The 21,216-nt window shown below is 44.6% G+C and overlaps 1 protein-coding gene across 14 annotated transcripts in view; it reads right to left on the bottom strand.

Moving 5' to 3' along the window:
- Positions 1-21,216, bottom strand: part of TENM4 (teneurin transmembrane protein 4) — a 2,724,551-nt gene that overhangs the window by 169,171 nt on the left and 2,534,164 nt on the right. For all 14 annotated transcript variants that reach the window (XM_074335694.2, XM_074335702.2, XM_074335700.2 and 11 more), the window contains 2 exons: positions 16,314-16,528; positions 14,553-14,763 (listed from right to left, as the gene is read on the bottom strand). In XM_074335694.2, the coding sequence (XP_074191795.2) occupies positions 14,553-14,763; positions 16,314-16,528 (426 nt within the window). The remainder of the gene's footprint in view (positions 1-14,552; positions 14,764-16,313; positions 16,529-21,216) is intronic.

The following is a 21,216-nucleotide window of genomic DNA, read 5'->3' as shown; positions in this document are numbered from 1 at the left end:
CCTGCCTCCTCCTCAGGTTACTAAGATCTGTCTCCTTCTCTGCTCTGTCTAGAAGGGATTGTTTCTTACTCCACACCTCTCACTCACTCTTGAACTTGTGGTGACCCCGCTTCCACCTGCAACAGGGGGTGGAAACTGCTCCCATTGAGGTTTGCAAATGACCTCCTACAGACCAATTCCGAAAGTTTCTTTGTAATCAGCCAACGAATGTTCCTCTAAAGCTAATCTGTATATATCTTTCTCCCTGCCCATCCTCTGAATGTTGGGGTTCCATCCTTGAGTCCCTGCTCCTCACGGCCCTCCCACCTGCCCCTTCTCTCATCCACACTGATGACACCCATTGGGTTTCTGTCTCTAGGTCAGAGCTTTTCCTTAAGTCAACACCTATTTTTCCATCGGCCCGTTGGGAACTGCCAACAACTAACATCTACTTGGAAATTCTATTCATAGCTCACATCTAATGTGAACTCACCATCTCCCTACTTCCTTCCCCCAACAAACCCACTTCTCCTTATTTTCTACCTGTTTAATTAATGATATCACTACGCATCCATTCTCCAAAGTTGACACTTCGTGCCTCTCCCTTAGAGTTACCATACAAGTGGTCAAGAAAATCAGTCTATAATATCCCCGGATGCATCCCCTCTTTAATACAAGAGCAGTGGCATTTGTTCCAATTCAGGCCCTTTTCTCTCATCTAACCCTACTGGTTACTGAACGGTTTTCCAATTGGTCTCCCTGTTTCAGTCTGAGAAACCAACCCACTTGGATAGACCACTGCCAAAGAGATCTATCTAAGACCTGAATCACACTACATGTTTGCTTAAAAATGATCTTGTGCACCCCACTGCCTTAAAAACCGGATTTCTAAACTGGTCTACAAAGACCTTCCCAGGTTGGCCCTCACCTCATTTTTTGGGCTCTCCTCTGGGTACCCATCATGCCCTCTATCTCCTCCCAGTAGACACAATAGGTACTCTCACACCAAGGCATAAGCAGGAAAGAATACGAGGAGAAAAGTGGGGGTCTTGGAGCCAGACAGACCTGGATTCAAATTCTACCATGTTTACCCGAAAATAAGACCTAACCGGAAAATAAGCCCTAGCATGATTTTTCAGGATGACATCCCCTGAACATAAGCCCTAATGCGTCTTTTGGAGCAAAAATTAATATAAGACTTGATCTTATTTTCAGGGAAACACGGTAGCTCCTTTATTGGCTGGGTATGAAACTTCTTTCTAGTCATGTAAACACTGTGAGCTCCACTTTCTTCTGGGGGGAAAAATACTACTTTGTGTGTCTGTTTTAAGAGTCTGAAATAGTTCGTGTAAAACATCTAGGATAACACTTAGATATAGTAGGATTGAATAAACAGTAGCTATTAATATTATTAATTTTCCCGAGTAGTTTCAGAAAGGCAGGGAGTTTGTAAAGATTGACAAGACCTGAAACTAGAATGGGACATTTGAGAAGTTCCCTGTGGAATCAGAAGATCAAAAATTTAAAGACAAATAACAGTGCCTTGGAATGTTCTAGCACCCACACTTCCATTTTTGAGCTGCAACAGAAAAACTGCGGGACTTAAACCAGTTTCAGAGTTATTCTGCCCCCTGAATCCAGCAGCCTTGGAATGTACAGATCTCCCAGGACAGAAAGAGCATTCCCCAGCCAGGTGACTGGCAGTGCCCTGAATTGACAGCTGTGTCATCCTTCCTTCAGAGCGTCCCACAATGTTCACGTCCACAGAAGAAGGTTCTAGGCTGCAGAGAGCATCTGTGATCTTTGAACTTTTTCACTTGGGGCTCACTGACCCTCTGATGAGGGTCTGCCATGTTCAGAGTCCTATGCCAGCAACTAGGCTCCAGGAGAAGTTTCTGGGATCGGATTCAGAAGACCGGGCTTCGGGTCCTCATGTGAGCCACTATTCATAGGCTCTGTTTCCTCATCTCTAAAATGCAAATAATGATCTTTTCCTACCCAGTCAACGGTGACCAGTTTATGGTTATGTAGGGATGGTTACTATCTTATCTCAATTTCTCTCTCTCTCTCTTTTTCTTTTTTTGAATAACTCTTTTCTATATTTCCTTACTGGTTCTCACTTCCGTCTGGCCCCAAGTGGATAATAATATGTATACCCTGCTTTCCAGCTCACAAAGCACTGTGCTCACAGGAAGTCCTCATGCCCGACGACTTCCCCCTGGACCCCTGGCAGAGGGAGCTGCCCTCCTCTCTGCTGCTCCGGGAGCCTGTACATACCTCTCTGTTGGCGCAAATTATATCGGAATTATTTATGGATGGGTCAGTTCTCCCAGTTGACTGTAGGCTCTTTGAGGGCAAGGCTTTTGTTTTATTCACTGATGAATCTCCAGCAGTTAGAATGGTCTATATTTAGCAAATATTGAATAATTAAAAACATGCTGAGAACTTACCGCAAAGCACGTGCTTTCATGTCATTGACAGACTCTTTAATACAGGTTTTATTCCCATTTATGGGAATTAGGTGAGGTTCAGACTAACCCAAATAGTGCAGCCAGAATGCAAACCGAGGTCTGTCTGACTCCAAAGCCTTTGCCCTGTTTCTGGACCACACCGCCTCTCTATCCACAGTGACAACCTCGCTACCTATCACCCATGCCAAGTCCAGCAGACGTGGGTTAGGGTTATTCCTAAGAGGGTATTACAGAACAGGAGGCCATATATGTAATCACGTCCCCCATATCAGTGGTACTGTAAAGGGAAAGAAAACCACTACGTGAGAACCCTCCTGGAGCTGCGGCTCTGCAATAACAAAGCCAGCTGGCAAGGTGGGGGTGAGCAACTGCCTTTATCAACTGAGGGAGAAAAGAGCTATTGGAAAATAAAATGTAATCAGCTGTAAAAATTAAACCATCACTGATAAAATAACTTCTATTGGAAACTGTTTCTGGAAGGGGGTGGGAGTAAGGGTTCCTTCAGCCAGAGTCAGGGTAGGTTAGGTTGTCTTTGAACAAGGCAGACAGGTCCCCTGCAGCTTCTGCAGGCAGGCACACAGCTGGCACGTGGGAGCCCGGGACGTGGGGATGCCCTCTTCTCCGTACTGACGATTCTCTATGAGAGTGTGTCAGGACACACATGGATGGCATCGCACACTGGGAACCTGGTCACTAAGGTGTAAGAGAAAGCATGCGCTTTGGCTTGTTAACCTAGCTCTGCTACTTCCTGCTGATGAGATCTTGGCAAACAGCATGAGATCTCTGAGCGTCAGTTTCTTTATCTATAATGTGGAAACACACATCATCTAACTTCCAGGTGATCTGGGAACTAAGTGATAACGCACCGAGTACAGTGCCTGGCATAGAATCGGTGCTCAATCAACAGACGGCTGCAATTATGATCCTGGCTTCGCCACTTGGTGGTTGTGTGACCCTGGCCCAGTCATGTGACTCTCCAAGCCTCAGTTTTCTTATCTTTAAAAGTGCAATTTAAACAAATAAAAGGTTTGCGAAGGCTCCTGGCATTGTATATCCCAAAAGTGGCAAAAACATAAACTGAAAGTAAAATGGAAGCTTTAGCTATGGGTAGAGGAAGATGGCTGAGATGCTGAGATGGAGGAGTCCCACAATACCTGGGCTCTCACCTGCACGTCTCCCCAGCACACCCTTCCCGTCCCCTGCACCCAGCTCTCTGACCTTCACCGTCTCCTTTGCCAGTTGCACGTCTTCACTCACCCTAACATGGACCCCTCCTCAACCCTTTTCTCTTCCTGTTTTAATCTCTTTCCTTAGAAAACATCACCTTAACACCTGGGATTTGCCAATAATCTCCAAGGGTCAGTATATAGCTCAAATCTGTTTATGTATCCCCATTTCCAAGGCCTCCAGCCTGGCCCAGGCCAGCCTGAGCCCCTGCCTGGACTATTGTCATGGCCTCTTAACTGGTGTCCCAGCTCCTGCAGCTGGAGAAACTTTCAAATATGTAAGTCAAATTAGGTCTCTCTAGCTCAAAGTCCCACAGTGGCTTCCTGTTAGCCTTAGGATAAATTAAAAAACAAAAGAAAGAAACTCTTCACATGCCGTGTGAAAGCCCTGTACAGTCTGGCTCCTGATACCTCTTCCGTCTTACCTGATACTGTTTGGCCCTTTGATTCCCACAATAACGTTCTTCAAACACTCCCAGCGCTTGCCTGTCTCAGGGCCTTTGCCTATGCTCTTCCCGCTGCTCAGTATATTTTCTCCAAACCTTCATCTAAGCAGCTTCTATTCCTACCCCTACCCAAGAAATCTAAATTAGGTCTCCTGTATGTTTCTCTAGGCTACCCTCTTCTTTTCTTTTCTTTACCACAGTGAATGTGTATCATTTACCATTATAGATTACAAATACAGAAGGTGCCAAAAAAATGTATACACATAACTTGAATTCATCTTTTGTTATCGGTATATATTGAGTATTACGAGTTTCATACAGTTTTTTCCTTTCTTAAAATGCGTATACATTGTTTTGGCACCCTCTGTATATTAGATGATTGTAAACTTAAGAATCTATCTCAAGATGTCTCAAGCACGTCTAAATTTCTCAAAGGCAGGAAGCATGGCTTTTTTACATACCAAAGACACTAATGCCTGCCTAGGACAAAGGCAATTAGTAAACGCTGGTTGAATGAGAAAATGGGCATAGTGTCTCCATCTGCCTGCAACCCCCTGGACCTGCTCCTCCTGTGCACCCCCTTAAAGCATCATGCATATGGCTTTGAGGCTTAATAAAACAGGCCTTGCTCCTTGAGGGTCTTAAACCGGCTGAACCAACCCTTTTCCTTCTTCCTCTGTTATACGGGCGGCTTCTCCTTTTTCTCAGCCTTGCTTCTAGCCCATGGGAACCTCAAGGGCAAGCGCTGTTTCTGCCTCATGGCTGCACCTAAGTGCCCAGGCCAGGGGAGAGCATACATTAACAGATTCTCCATGGATATCTGTTGAACCAACCAGGCTCAGTGAAGCCGGTGACAGACACTGATGACCCCATATTCATTTCCCCTCTTCCTGAGAGAACCCTAATTTTGTTTAGAGTGCCAATGTAGCAAGCTGAAAATATTCACTTTCTCAGACTTCCTTATAACTCTGAGTGTCCAAGGAACACAGGTCTACCAAAGAAATGTAAGCTGAGTATTTTAGGAAAAATTTGGCTTCTCTGATTCCTTCCCCTTTCTCTGTTTTCCTGCCTGAGAGGCAGACATGAGTTCTGAAGGTACAGCAGCCATCTTCTTAAGACCAAGAGAGGCCAAGCATGAAAACAACAGCGGGAGCTGAGGATGGCAGAACATGAGGGTGGAAAGAGCCTGGTCCCTGATACCCCTGCTGGGCTGTTGTACCGGCCCTGGAGGGACACACCCTAGACTGAGAGTGTGCATGAGAACATGAAAACGTCACTTAAAAGCTGAGGATCTTGTTCTTTGCACACTAAACACATTTCTAACTATTCCCAAGAATAGTGGGTACCAAGCATTAAAGCTAGAGACAAGCTTTAATGCTTGGTACCTACTGTGTCCTTGAGGTACCTTGTCTTCTTTCTTGCCCTTGAGGTCCTCGGTCCCAGAGAACTCAGAAGGTTCAGTAGTGCAAGACAGATCCCAGGGCAGTGGATGGGGGTGGGGGACTGGGGGAGGGGGGAACCCTGCCTGCCCTATTGTCTTCTGTGACCGGGACAGCTGCTGGCAGGGCTAGTCTCCAGTCTGCAGAAACAGCTCTCTGATACTCCTAGCTCTCCTCCACTGAGCAGATTTTTGGCCATAGTCTGTCTCCAATGTGCTGACTTGAGCACAGCCTACAATTTCATTCCCCTTTTATACCAGACTGCTCCGAATAAATCACTGCTACCAGGGAAAGGTGAATTCATAGGGCACTTTTCCAAAGAAGTGTTTCCCATAGAAATTTCACAAAGTGCTGCCAATGTCTTTTACACGAAGGTTAATTGATTACTGAGAGACCTTGATTCTTCATTGCTGTATGGTATCTTATAAGTCAGAGGAAGGGGATATGGGGAATAGTGAAGGCAGAGCTTATTAAACACTGAAAATCATTCCTCAATCACTTTTCCTAGTTTCTTCTTTGAAGTAGTGCAGGTTTTGACACAATTACAGTATATAATATCAGAGATTTTTCTCTCCAGATCCTTGCAAAAGCACTAGAGGCGAATGAACAGCAAGCAGTCTTAACCAATCAAGGCAAGGGACATAAGGAAACAGCACTGTCCAGTGGTCTTTGGAAAATCATAAAGGAGCCAATTTAGATGATCCTTGGAAGATAAAAGCTTATGTGGAATTATCTATTCAGACCTAGGATAAAGAGGAATGGGTTGTAGGGACAGCAGATAAAAATACCACGAGTGCCACTGAGCCAGTTCTTTGGCCCGTCCTCATTTTCCCTTTCCCTTTTTTTTTTTTTTTTTCGCTTAGGAAATCACAAAGCTCAATCCCAGTAACCTCCTCTGGTTACATAAACTAATGGACTCCTGTTCTGGGCCTCATAAGATAAACCCTCTGGTTCTAATCATTTCAGTCCCTGCTCAAAAGCCTGCAGAATGAATTTCTTCCTTAGGGCAGCATTCAAGACTCCCCTGAGTGCTCGCTTCTCCCTTCCAGAGCATCGTGTGCTCTAGTCAAACAGAACTGCTGGCTCCTTACAGCCAGCAATCCTCCGCCTGCCGGCCTTTTGCTCACACTGTTCCTGGTACCTGGAGTGAGCCCCCCAACAACCCACCTACCCCGTTTTCCTTCTTTAAATGTGAAGATTCCATCCTTCCTTTAAGGTCCCATCAAATGTCATTTCATCTAGAGAGCCGTCCCAGACCCATCCAGCTGGATATACTGTTGCCTTCCCGGCACCTTCATGGCACTCGGACCAGTGCCAGGAGTGACCTTTCTTTCTCCTTTCCTTGGATTAGAGGTGCTTACTGTGTAGGGGCTCCTTCTCACTAATCTAGACCATGAGTTACTTTTGCCACAAACCATATCACGCCTTCTCTGTATCTCCAACTTGGGAAAGAGCAGGAATGCAACATTTGTTGGATAAAGAAAGGAAGGCAGGAGGGAGGGAGGGACTAAATCTGCTTCTAGCCCTGGACACAGAAGAAGTTAGGTTTCCAGCAGCTGCCTGGACATGAACAAAAGGACCCTTCTCTTTAATGTCCTCAGAGCAGGAAGACCAGGGCACATTTCTCATAAAAATTACCAGGGTTTATGATTTCTAACAGTGATTCTCATTTATTTCCTCTGGGTTTCTAAATCCACTGTGGGGCACCTCTGTTATTTCCCAACTTGGCTTACAGTGCCACAATGTCATGTTGATCTGTCCTTTTATGCTTCAGCATCAACCAAAATGAAAAGATAAGATGCTATCTGGAGACCCCCAACACTGCACTACTGAGTTGTTAGGTCTTGGGGTTGCAAGCAATGCATATGAAGATATTTTTGTTTCTAAAGTTTTGGATGCTGTGAAATATTTTTTTCATGGTCTTCTCAATGACTTCTCAAGAAAACTTCCTGGATTGATGTAAGATGCTTACTTATGTTGGAGGCAAGTTTAGAAGAGGGAAATTAATATCCCATATAATACAAATGGAAATAAAATATTTAACAGTATCGTAGCAAAATAGTGAGATACTGTGGCACAGTGGGAAGGGCCTGAGATTTGGAGACCAAGTTTCCATCCTAGCTCTGCCCTTACTATCTGTGCTTTTGGGTAAGTCAATTAAACTCTCTGAGCCTCAACTTCTTCATCTATAAAGTTGAGATCAGAGACAACTAAGGTAGCGCGGTAGGTAAACGCTGTTTACCTTCTCTCACAACCACATCAAAATTACAACTAATCTACAAAACAACCATTATGGAGAAGCACCTAAAATCAAGCTGAACTGAAACCTTTCAACTAAGGACATACAGAAGAAGCCACCGCTAGACTGGAAGCAATGGCAGAGACAAGGCATGGGCTGGTCCCACACCCATGTGTGAGCATTAAAGATCGGAAGGGCTATTTTGGCTGTGGAGATGCCCCCATTCCCTAAAGGAGTAAGAGACCCCAGCCCTACCTCAGCCCAGGGTTCCAGTGCTGGGGAGAGAAGTCCCCATAATTTTTGGTTGGGAAAAACAGTGGAGATTGTGACTGAGTGAGACAGTGCAGCTGCACTCACAGGCCCTGCTCCTAAGGGGACCGTGCGCGGACTTACCCACCAGTGGAATCACTCGCTCTGAGCTCCAGGGCTGGGGCAGCAGCTGGAAAGGTGGCAGGGACAAATGGTGGGGAACTGAGTTGTCTGGCTTGGGACGGGGGTTGGAGAGGTGGCTTTCTTCTGGATGGAGGAGCTGGCAGCAGCCATTATTTCTTTGTTGAGCCCTCCCTCTTCCTGGGTGGCCGCCATTTCTGAGTCGCCACTGTTCGTTTGTTCTGCCGTGGCGACTTGAGACCTGGCCCTGCCCAACTTTCGGGCACACCCAGGCTGCTTTCAGTGTCTTTCTCATGCAGACCGCTTGCCTTGGCTCAAGCTGCACTTTCCTAGAGTCTCTCAAAGGTTTGCAGAACCCAGACAAATAGCATCTGGCTTGAGCATGTCCTGTACCTCTGGCTGAGTAGCCCTAAGCTGGCACTAGTGGCAGCCTGCCTTGGTTCAAAGCTTGACCTCTCAAAGGCGCTTCCAAGCATGGCACGAGCAGCAGACATCTGCAGATTTATTTCTGGTTCCCGTTAGGTGGCCCTGGGTGGGGCACAGGCTGGGCTGAAGTAGCCCTGCAGCGGATCCCCTCCAAGATGGTCCTGGGACTGGCACCCCCAAGTGGCCAGCTTCAAAATGAGCTGGAGTATCACCTAGCTGTCCCCAAGTAAGACACACCTAAGGGGTGGATTGGGCAGGCATCAGAGTCCTTCTGAGGCAGATCCTGCTCTGTAGGGTCAGCCCCTGCACAACAACCCTTCCACTGTAGTCAAGGCAAATCCTTACAACCAGTGAGCCCAAGGGTCAGTCCCTCACATTGATGTGCAATTATCAACCAAGGTTCAACTACAAGAGGAGGGCACACATAACCCACACAAAGGACGCACCTGGAGCGTGTGGCTCAGGTAACTAGAAAGACTGTACCAGTGAACCCCACAGAACAAAGCTCAAGAAAAATAACTAAACAAAATGGAGATAAGCAATCTATCAGATGCAGGGTTCCAAACACTGGTTATAAGAATTCTCTCAATGATCTTATAAAAATGGAGATGGAAATCAAGAAAAAGAACCAGTCAGAAATAAAGGATATACTAATAGAAACAAAGAATATATTATACAGGGAATCAACAGTAGATTAGATGAAGCAGAAGATTCAACCAGCGATGTAGAAGATAAGGTAGCAGAAAACATCCAACCAAAAGCAAAAAGAAAAGAGAATCCAAAAAATTGACGAGAGTTTAAGGGGCCTCCAGGTCAATATCAAGCATACCAATATTCACATTATAGGGATACCAAAAGGAGAAGAAAGCAAGGACTTGAAAGCCTATTTGAAGAAATAATGACAGAAAACTTCCCTAACCTGGTGAAGGAAGTGGACATATAAGCTCAGGAAGCACAGAGAGTCCAAACAAGATAAACCCAAAGAGGCCCACATCAAGACACATCATAATTAAAATACCAAATGTTAAATACAAAGAAAGGATCTTAAAAGCAGCAAGAGAAAAGCAGTTAGTTACCTACAAGGGAGCCCCCATAAGACTGTCAGCTGATTTCTCAACAGAAACTTTGCAGGCAAGAAGGGAGTGGCAGGAAATATTTCAAGTGATGAAAAGCAATGACATACAACCAAGTTTGCTCTACCCAGCAAGGCTGTCATTTAGAATTGAAGGACAGATAGGAGCTTCCCAGGCAAGAAAAAGCTGAAGGAGTTCATCACCACCAAACCCGTGTTACAAGGACTCTTACAGGGACTTCTTTAAGATGGGAGAGGAATTAAGGATGAGTGAAAGGCAAAAGGATTAAGAAGTACAAATTGGTTGTTACACAGTAATCATGGGGATGTAGGGATGTAAGGAATATAGTCAGTAATATTGTAATAACTAGGTATGGTGCCAGATAGGTACTAGATCTATCAGGATGATGAATGGGGTTGGGGTTAGGGTGAAAAAGGTGAGGGCATTAAGAAATATAAATTGATAGTTAATACAGTGTGGGGAATATAATCAACAATGTTGTAGAGATCACGTAGGGTGCCAGATGGGCACTGGACTTATCAGGGGGATCACGTCATAGACTCTGTAGATGCCTGACCACTGTGCTGTACACCTGAAGCTGAAGTAGAATAATATTGAATGTCAACTATAAATACATAGGTATATATAGTCACAGGATGTGGAGTACAACACAGGGAAGATAGTCAATGGTATTGTAACACTATATAAGATGTCAGAGTAGTAGCTTGGGGGGTGGGTTATCCCTTTATGAGGGGTTTAAATGTCTAACTATTATGTTGCTTTGTACACCTGAAACTAATAAAAAAGTTGAGATCAAAGCACGTATTGTCTAAGGTTCTTGTGAGGATTAAATTACATCCAGAAAAGAGCTAAGCATGGTTGTCCAGTGGGCGCTCTCTAAATGTTTGTTGAATGAATGAATAGGTGGAAAACAGAAGTATAATACGGGGTTTGTTCCTGGGAAGGAGGCAGATGGCCAAAGAAGGAAGATCATAAGCTTTGGAGTCAGACAGATATAAAGTCAAGTTCTAGCTTTTCTTTTACTATTTCTGGACCTCAATTTCTTCATCTGCAATAGGGAGTGATAATAAAAATAAGAATAATCGCCTCGTGGAGTTACTGCAAGGCTTAAAGAATGTACTTACAAGCCCTTTGTAAATTGCAATGGTAAATTACATTTTGGCGACTGGTATACAGTGGAGCCAGGACCAGAAACAACATTGCCTTCAAATTCTGGATCTCCATACGTGGGGAAAAGACAGTTCTTTCTGGAAAGAGCTGCCAGATTTTGTTCTAAAACTTGCTTGGTTTTAGTGGTGTATGTGTGTATGTGCGTGTGCACGTGTGTGTGTGAGTGTGTGTGTGTGTGTGTGTGTGTAAAGGCATCTAATTCAGAGGAAGCTCTGTCAATATCAGGTCTCTATGTGCATATATTTGTATATACAGTTTGTAAAGTGCTTTTAGATTTTTTTTCAAGGCAAAAGATAAACTCATTTAATTTGAAATCATCAGCTGGATTGCATTAAATGGAGGGAAAAACAAAAATGTACACCATCTAGCCATTTGTTAAATTAAACACAATTATTTCTCCTGTTACTTAATTACAAACAGACGTAAATACTCTGGATTCTGACATCTCAGATCTTCTTAAATTGTAGCCTGTATTTCAACATGTAACGAAGGGAGGGTCATATTCCAATCTGCGTGTTGAGCAAACCTGAGAGTTACAATTGTATATTGGGACCATAATGACTTCACTAAAACAAGACCTAAACTTTTAATTAACCTGCCAAGACAAATTACAACTCAGAGCTCACAGGTAACAACCACAGACAGCTGAGACTCAATGCCAGGGACTCTTGGGGAGAGTCGGATTAATAGCAACATCGGAACTGGTCTGTTTTTGTATTAAAGAAAAAAACGTATTCATGAAACAATCATTGTAGCTTGAAGGAAGACAGACAAGTCAGAAAGGCAGCAAGAGCAAGGTGGAAGGAGAAAGAGATGGGAGAGAGCATTAACAACTTCCATTTCTGGAGTGCACAGCGCCCAAAGCTTGTACCCAGCACCTTGCTCTCTCTAGTCTTCCCAACGGGGATTGCAAAGTACTATTACTATTTCATTTTCCAGACAGAGAAAATGAGGCCCAGAGAGGGAACGTGACTGGCTGAGGTCACAGAGCTAACATGGAACAGAAAGAGAAGGATGGAATGGCATAAAGTGCTCATAAGGCTTTTGTTTTCAAAACTGAGTGGACAGACCACCAGGATTCCCTGGGCTCTACATCCGGCCTTACTGTGTCATCATTCCTGGGGAAAAGGCCCAGGAATGGAGATTTTAAACTAGCTTCCCAGGTGATTCCTTTGGACCACATTTGACACTACTCATAAGATACGATAACCTGTTGCTACTCAAAAAATGTGGCCCACACCTGAGCAGTCACCAGGTGCTGGTTAGAAATGCTGAACCTAAGGACAGCAGCCAGGCCTGCTGAAGCAGAATCTGCATTTTAATAAGACACCAAGTGCTTCTTAACTCTGAGAAGCACAGGGTAGCCCACCTGCTTTAAAAGATACTATAGGGTAAAGGGAGGTGAAGACAGATCTCATCATTTAGGTGAGAACAGGAGAACCAGGGGGAAAAGCAAGACCATCGCCTTAATTATGACAAAGGCAGGTTAGCAGGCTCTGACAAGCCAAGAGTTGGCAAAGGTACCTGACTGTACCTACATTTTATTTCTCTAAGTTGTACATCTAATTAAAAGTCATTTTCTTTGGGGGTTTGTATTAATATCCTTTCATATTTATGCTCGGTTATTACAAATAAAGAATCCTGATTAGTTCTGAGCAAGCATGATGTCCTGTGCTACTTGGGGAACCACACCGAAGAGAAATCAGGCTGAGACCATGAAGCTGTAACTCAGGCACCACTAATGATGTGATAATCATGTCCCTCAATTGGAGCTGCCATGTCCAGAAAGAGAAAAGAAACAGGGTCTGGAGTCTGGCAAACCCCACAAAGTGACAGCCTAATTGGCGGTGAGGACCAGCCCTGGCTCTCCAGTGACAGGGAAGGGGGCTGCACCGTTAGCCTTGAGGTCACAGTAACTACCGAGCTGCAGCCTCAAAGTCCAGAATCTCGAGAAACCAAGAGCTGGAAAATTTAAGTAATTTGTGCGGGGTCAAATCATAGGTTAGTGGTAGAGATTCCCAACTGAGCATACTTTCCGCTCTACCTCAAAAGTCGGCGTTCAGGGAGAAAACCACAGCCTGCAACTGCCAGGACTGCAGCTGCTGACAGCCCTTCCAATGGGGGTTGAGCGAGGAAAGGCCGTGCTCATGCTCATTCCCTTATTAACCGAGTGACACTGCACTCGGGGGGCTGGCTGGATGTTGGGGAGGCGGAGGAGACAAAGTCAAAGTCCCTGTCCTTCGAGCACTCGGAGACCAGCAGCTGGGACACACCCTTCCACTAGGACAGCGCAGAAGAGCACTTCCTACTCAGAGCTCATGCAGCCTGACAGCCCCACCTCCATCACTTTGCCAAGAGGGTAGAATATGGAGACTGCAGTTACAGCAGAAGCTTATAAATCATGCCCCGTTCTTCATGGAAAGGTATGTTCTGCCTCAACAGTAAGGGCAAGATTGCAAATAAGGGGAAAATGGCCAGAAAATAACTACTGCTGTTTAGAAGGAAAAAAAAAAAAAGAAGAACCAGGGACTTGCAAGCATGTTAGGGGTCGAGGACCAGATTCAGAGGTTTTTATTCAACTCCGTTTTTCATGCCAGAGGGACAGACTCCCAGCCAAGGATGAAGGCAGCGTTTTGAGGTGAGCTCTGTAACCACACGTAACTTTTTGTGAAGCAGAAGCCCCATTCCCAAGCATTCCGATGAATGACATTTTGTCGTTCTGTAGTGTTTTATTTTCCTTAGGAGATTTTATCTCCAGCCTATGTCTTAGTGCTTCCCATGTAAACTCAGAAAAAATTGTTTTCTGAACTACTGGCCACTAAGTCCTACAGCATATGGTGGCGATCTCAGGAGGAGACAACGTCTGAGACACGTGTGGGCAAAGAAGAGACATTCCTTAGAACAGGATGCCAGGCTCCCGGGACCCCCATACACTAGTGAGATGGCCAAGGGCTCAGCCTGAACTGAGAGCTGCAGCCCCTCCCACTGCGAGGGACAGGGACGGGGTTACACACTCATGTAAAACATCAGGACAGCTCTGTTCTCAACAAAACCCCATTCTGACGGATGGCATTGTTCATCCAGCCCTTGGCACTGCCATTCGCACTCTCTGTCCAAGCCTTTATCTTGTTTTCTCATCTGCCAGAGCTTGTTGGCTCCAAAAGCAAAACAAAAACAAACAAACAATAACAACAACAAAAAACCCCCACAGAAATGCAAATAACAAATCAGGGAGTTGAAGCAAGGGAGACTATAAACTACATAAAGGTGTCAGAGAAGTGACAAGAAAAGAGGCGTTGCCTCTGTGTGGGGCTGGTCATCCAGGATTCCTGTCTCTTTGTCAGTTTCACCCCTTGGTCTTTAAACATAGCTGCTGGTCCACACATGATGCCTCAGACAACACAGGGAAGGCAGTGGGCACCCGCCTTGGGCTCAGGCCCTGGGAAGCCAGATGGCCCTTCAGTCCCTCACATCACTCCTTTCCCATGTTTCCCTACATCTCATTCCCATTTCGTGTCCAGCAAACCTGGTGAGGTTTGCAGAGTGCAAGTGGCCTCTACAATGCTGAGCTAGACACTTTCCCCTGTCAGTGTCAGCCTCCAGCACCCCCAAGCACCTTCTCATGCAAAGAGACAATATCCCACAGACCCCAGAGGGGCGCAGGTTGCTTACCAATGGCAGTGGTGAGAAAAGAAACCACTTCCGACTCCTTCCCGTCATTGTAAAAAGCCAGGTGCCAGATGCCTGAATCCAAATACTGGATGAAGCCGGTCTCGTGGCTAGAGGGGGGGACGACGCCCCGAGACTGGCGCTGGGGACCCTCCAGGCTCCGTGCCTCCTGGGTCAGGAGCCTCCTGCCATCCAGCAGCTCCACAAAGTCAAACTGAAGGACAAAGAGAGTGTAATCAGCAGTGGACCTGCTTCACCACAATGCTGGCTTCTTTCTTCAGGCTTTCCCTGGCAAGGACCCAAGGAAACAACCTGAGACGGCCGAAGAGGCTAAAGCCCCAGGAAGGCGGATTGACCAACTCCAAGCCCTCCCCAGACCCTATTTCTTGGAACAGTCTCTGTGAATGCAGCATAATTAGTGACTCTTTTTTGGTCTCCAGTGGTGGGGACATGATCAGAAACCCAGCCCCTGAACGACTCCTGAACTCTCACTCTGTGCGAGGAATGGCGGGAATCCCAGGGGTTGAGGATTAGGACTGGAGCCCTGGATAGGCCTTCCATGTCAGTCAAGCACAAATGAAAAGCTGATTTTTATCTATCTTCCTTTTGTCAATGATCCTTTCTAAGCACTCCAGTTGCAGGAGCAGGTTTAGGGGAACTAAACTGGATTAGCTCAAAACTCTTTCGATAGATGCTGTGTCAAACACAATTGCCAGTTGATGAGCTTGCCAGTGTGAGACTCCCGAATTAACAACAGGTAGGTGGTTAAGTTCTGCTGGTAGACTAGCAAGCAAATCAAGCATGCACCCATCTGTCTATCTATCATCTATCTATCTATCTATCTATCTATCTATCTATCTATCTATCTACCTATCTATCATCTTTTAGAAAACCAAGATAGATATACTTGTATTTATTCTATCCCAACGTAAAAATGTCTGGAAGCATGAAGTGTAGGACCAGCACTGCAGTTCTATAAAGAAATCAGGGGCCCAGGCTCTATTTTGTTGTGACTCCATCCTGAGCAAATGTGTCTATTTAGCTTTTACCTAAAATTCTTAAATAACTACTGGGGCTAGGAAGACTGCATTTGGCCTGGGAATGTCTGCTGGGTGCCTATGACGTATGTTACTCCAATCCCGGAGCTGGGAAGACCTTACAAAAGTTTGTTCTTTACCTCTCATGACTGGTAATATGTCAATCATCCTGGAGGAGTTTTTTAAGTGTTTCTGGTGCACATGTGTCTGAGTAAATGTGAAACTCTGAAGGAGAGGAAGAATGTAAGAGACACGGGAAGTAACATTTATTCTAAGTCAGGTCCTGCACTAGCTGCTTTATAAATGTTATTCTTAATTCTTCTCAACAGCCCTGAAAAGTGGGCATCGTTATCACCATGTGATAGATTAGGAAACTTGCTCTGGGAGGGTAAGAAATGGTCTGAGGTTTCATAGCTCATAATGAGAAGACTCAAACTCAGGTCTGTCTGACTCCAAAGTACATACTTCTTTTCTCTAGATTACATTTCCTGGATGATTTAACTTAGGAGACTGGGTGATAGCAGAAAGGCTATTGAGAGATTTCTTAGAATTCTCTCCTCTTAAGAAGTCCCAGGAATATAACCCCACTCATCCGAAAGGTAGGGTCTGGAGAGAGGGCAAGTGGATGAATGGGCTGTAAGGATAAGCATCCAAGTTTAAGCATTAGGCACCTTCACTTTGGGTAGGCGCCCCTGGAGATCAGCAGGGCATGTAGGGTTCCGGTTACCTGTGTATGTGAAGGAGGAAGGCCTTTCCTGCCATAAATGCCAACCAGAGCCGCCTTTCCCAGAGACACATTGAACTTCAGATGCACCGGATGGTCTATGAACACCTGAGATCTCCAGAAAGTACCAGGAGGAATCTTCTGGGAAGCCCGTCTCCCCACGTCGATTTCTCCAGAGTCTATAAAACTGTCTTCTGGAAAGAAACTACTTGGCTTGCCTACCAAGACACAGGGGAGGGAAGACATAAACATGATGGTTAGCCACCAGCGAAACAAGGGCTCAGAGCATCCAAATCAGCAGGGCTCTCCTCTCCCTCACACCGCTCTCTACAATGGTCTGCTGCCAGCCTCCAACCCCCACGACTCCCTACTGAAGAGTAAGAACGTCCAGAACTTATTTTTTTTTCCAGTGATCCTCAAATTGTTGTGCTAAAAATATGCATTCTTCCAAAGCAGTATGGGTGCTCCCCAAGGGCCATCTGTTTACTGCATAATTCCACAGCTTGTTAAGACATATTTTGATCCTAAAAATAATCATTTGTGGTCACAAGAGAATAACTCGTGTGTGTGTGTGTGTGTGTGTGTGTGTCTGTGTGTGTGCGCGTGTGAAAAAGCATGCATGCTAAAAGAGGAAGGATCGAGGAAACAAGGTATTGTTACTAAATTTCTAACTTAGAATGGTTCCCCCTCCAGCAGTGGGAAGCATGACCCGAGCGGAGTAAGGTATTTTACAAGTTTACTAGTTTACTTATGTATAATTGGAAGTCAAATTCTGAGGCTGACATATGTGGATGAGGGTTTGTGTTGGGAAGAGGGGTAGGTTTGGGAGGATGAGGAAGATGGTACTGATGAAGGAAGGAAAAATGCTTCTTTGTCTAGGATGGAGGTCTTTGAATATTTGTGTGCTCAGAGTGGGTAAAGTTGAGGGACTTTCTCAAGTTCAGGCGTAAAGCCTATGATCCTGGCCCCCAACCCTGTACGCTGCCGATGGGGTGGTCAGGGGTAAGGTCTCTTGACCATTTCTGTCACCAATCAGGAGAGTGACCGCTATCTGGGGGCACCTCCCCCAGTACCAGGAAGGAAGGCTGCTTATCAAACTTCCTCTATTTAGTAATTAAACACACTCACATGTGAAAAATATATACCATAACTTCCTGCCAGACATGGGCCTTTTGAGGAGGAGGAGGAGGAGTAGAGAGAGAGAGAGCGAGAGAGAGAGAGAGAGAGAGAGAGAGAGAGAGAGAGAGAGAGACCCTGCTGTTAGAAGACCATTGTAGGACGATGACAAGCCATAATCAAGTCAACAGACTACATCTTATTTGTCATTAGAAAGCACCCCCTGGGTGTCCCAGTTCCAAATCTGTTGTGTTGCTAGAGATGTGAGGAGAGACACTTTCGAGAACAAGAATCCATTTGTAAAGAAAACACGTTTATGGGAACTTTTTATAAAAAGCACTTGGGGAATAAGAAATTAAAATGTCTTTTTTTCCTAGCTTTGTAAGATTCCTTACAAAGCACATTTAATGATGAAATGGAGCTTGGCAGGGCATTGTTGTAGTCATAAAATATTTTACTGTTTTAAATAATAAAATTCAATTTAAATGTTAAACTTCTCCATATGTTATCATTCTCTTATAAACTCTGAGGCAGAAACATCAGGTTTTTAGCTTCAAACCATTAAATGTTATTTTAATTAAAAATATGCCAACAAAAAAAAAGTTAAAATGCACGCTCTCAATAAAAGTACTGCAAGTATTCTGTCATTAGCATGGGAAAGAGCTTGCATCTAATTCTTTTATGCACAGAATGTGCCCCAGACTTTTACCTCGGAAATGCAGACACAAACTACTACACTGTGGTTCACAGTTCCGGGGACAGAAGCCAAATTTACAAAGCGTTAAGATGGAAGAGAATTACTTTCACGTTCCTCCTTATCTGATTTTTGGGTCCCCAATACCACAATCCTTTTAGAGTCCAGATAGAAAATAGTATACGCTTCAGCTTCCAATTCTGCTCAGGAAGCAGAGCTCTGAAGGAGTAGGAAACAAAAGCAGGATGAGTTCTGAGCTTTTTGCTCCCAGAAACTGCCTAGAAATAAGCCTAGGACTGCTAATTTCAGGGACTCATTTCCTTTGTGACTGCTAGGTGGGAGTCAGAGCTGGAGAGATTTGAGAACGGTCTGCCTTCAAATAAGCCCTATGTCTGAGAATAAATAACAAAAACTTCACCCGCACTTTGGCACGCTGTTGGAAAACCATGCACAGTTCATTTTCCCCTTCAGTGAGCATGTTTTCAGGAGACACCTATTGTATTGGCTTCGTTCTATAGCCTCACAGGTGGGGGCCAAGCCCAGAGACTCTCTCGGAGGTCTGCAGCCCCCCTGAGGCATGCATACATTGGCTTCTAACCCGGAGGAGGGGCAGAAGGGGAATATTCTTTTCTAGCGCTCTAATATTTCACCTAAGCAGCCCAAAATGGGAGAACAAATCGTCTTTGGTGTGTATACAATGAAATAAAAATAGTAAATTCTGGTCTGGGGCACACCCCTCACCAGGACTTTGACTTCTTGGCCTGAGGCTGTGAGGGCCATGCTGGAGCTTTGATTCCAAAGTGAGCTTTGTACCAGGTGCCATCCTGTCCAGTGTACAGGCAATGTTTGCGAGGGGAAAGAGGATCCCCACCTGGGAATGTCACCTCTATTCCTCTCCTCCAGTCCCCAGGGGTCCTCACACAAGTCTAACCACAGGGATGAGATGGGGGGCTTTTGAGGGGAAAGAGCGACAGCCCACCGAGTACCTTGACCTGGTGGCAAAGAGGCGTGAGACTGGCTGGGCTAAGGGCTGTTCAGACTGAAACCACTCCCATCCTTTCCTGCCTTTTAAAAACCCCACTGCCGTCCTCTTTCCAGATCCAATAGCCTAAGATTCTTTCCTCCCAATTGTTAGCACCAAGCTGTGAGCTCTAGGACAGAAAATACCCCACGGCATAGCCAGACTGACCAATGGGAGAGTCATGAGAGAGGGTAGAGGCAAATGGAGGAGAAAAGTCATGTGTATCAAATTCTTTTTATCCCTGTGTACATTCTGGAAAATAATAATAATAATAATAATAATAATTATTATTATTATTATTATTATTACAGTAGTAGTAGTAGTAATAGAAGGTAGAGGTCATAGTTTTAGCTACCATTTATCAAACTCCAACTACATGGTGGGCACCTTCACCTGTATTGGGTCAGTTAATTCTCACAGTATTAAAATATATACACTGAGGTTCAGGACGCTTAAGAAACCATTTAGAGATGAAGCCATTTGGGGTTCCCTTTTATTAGAAGATGGCTTCTTAAGAGCATTAAACTAACAAATGATTAATTAAAACTCTTCAAAGCCATTCTCCATGGTGGCAGAGTGTGCTGTCCTTTTTGAGGAGCAAGAATCCAATTTAATTCAGAGCCCCAGCAGGCTATCAAGGCTAGACCAGGCAGATCCAAGACCCACTGAAGAACTTCCTGGCATCCTGGGGTAAAAGAAGTTGGCCACTTTTATGAAGTGGGGACCCACAAACAGGCCTCAATGTTGATGGCTGACAGTCAGCATCTTAACACGTTCGTAAGAATGACACTATTCAACCAGTGGGTGCCTCCAGAGGTTTAACAAACAGTACAAAGAGTGTAACTCAGAATTAGGGACAACCAACGGAATGACCAGGTTTCACAAGGCAGATTCTACTGGTAATGGTCCTTTCTTTGTAAACATAACAAATTCAGGCTTCCTATATCAAAGCTGTGCAAATAATCATGCCTATAAAAGAAATTTCTCAACAAATTTCTGAATTGATTGGATAGCTCAGTCAAATACGAGAGATTTGGAGGAAATGAAATTCCATGCACTGCCCAATCATAGTCTTTTCTTTGCTGAACTGAGATCTATCAATATAGGTTCTAAATTCCTAATTCAGCTAACATTCTCCCCCTCCTTCCGCCTTTTTGGTTCTTTTCAATGCAATAACTTTTACAAAAAAAATCCTTTAGTTTCCTTAGCAACTGTTTGAAATTTATTTGGTTATCAAAATAAGCTGTTTCATTTTGGAGAGTCCAGCTGAGCCTGCATGCAGCAATTTGCATGGTTCAAACTGATGGGCAATTTTGATTTCATTGCAGAAAGAATATGCTATCCATAGCCCACCAATTCAACCATCAGAAATGCTTGTTTATTCAATGCTTCCCGCCCCCCGCCCCCACCCCCGTCTCCATTAATGCATAACATAAGTTCTTGTGGCTTTACTTTGAAAAGCTGCTGTATTTGGTTTCTGTCCTATGATAACCCTGAAATGGTTACAGCCACTTTGAAAACATAGTGCAAATAGCAGTTTGATATTGTTCTCAAAGATGTGGTGAACATTCAACATACTAATTCACCGTGTGTTTCAATGTATTATTAAACAATATATATCCTTTAAAAAATATTTAAAAATGCCCTGAACCTTTGTAAGATCTTTGAGAGGGAAATGTTAACTGGTCTGGGATTCCAAGAGTCTAATAACTGATACAGAATGGCTTGTGATTTGAGTGAACAAGAAGAAAGGAACTAACATTTGTTGAGTGCCTCTTCACCACTGGTTTGTTAAAAGATAGGTGTTATTATCCTTGTTCTACAGATGAGGAAACTAAGGCCAAGGAGATGGAGTAACTGGCATGAGTCAATAGGCTGACATATGGCAGGGCCAGGATTCAAACCCTGGGCTGTCTTATCCTTTTTCTATCACAGCCATTGCTTCCGCCATCACTGGAACAGGTTCTCCAATCTCAATTCTGGAATCAGCTCTCCTCTTTGATACCCTCAGAAAGGACAGGAAATATGCACTCCTGTCAGGGTTAGAGACAAGTTTTGAGATGTGTCTAAGGAAC

Source organism: Rhinolophus sinicus, chromosome 14, assembly GCF_057876585.1.
Source record: "Rhinolophus sinicus isolate RSI-liver-muscle chromosome 14, RSI-T2T, whole genome shotgun sequence".
Lineage (NCBI taxonomy): Eukaryota > Metazoa > Chordata > Mammalia > Chiroptera > Rhinolophidae > Rhinolophus > Rhinolophus sinicus.
This window is presented reverse-complemented; position numbering and strand designations above follow the sequence as displayed.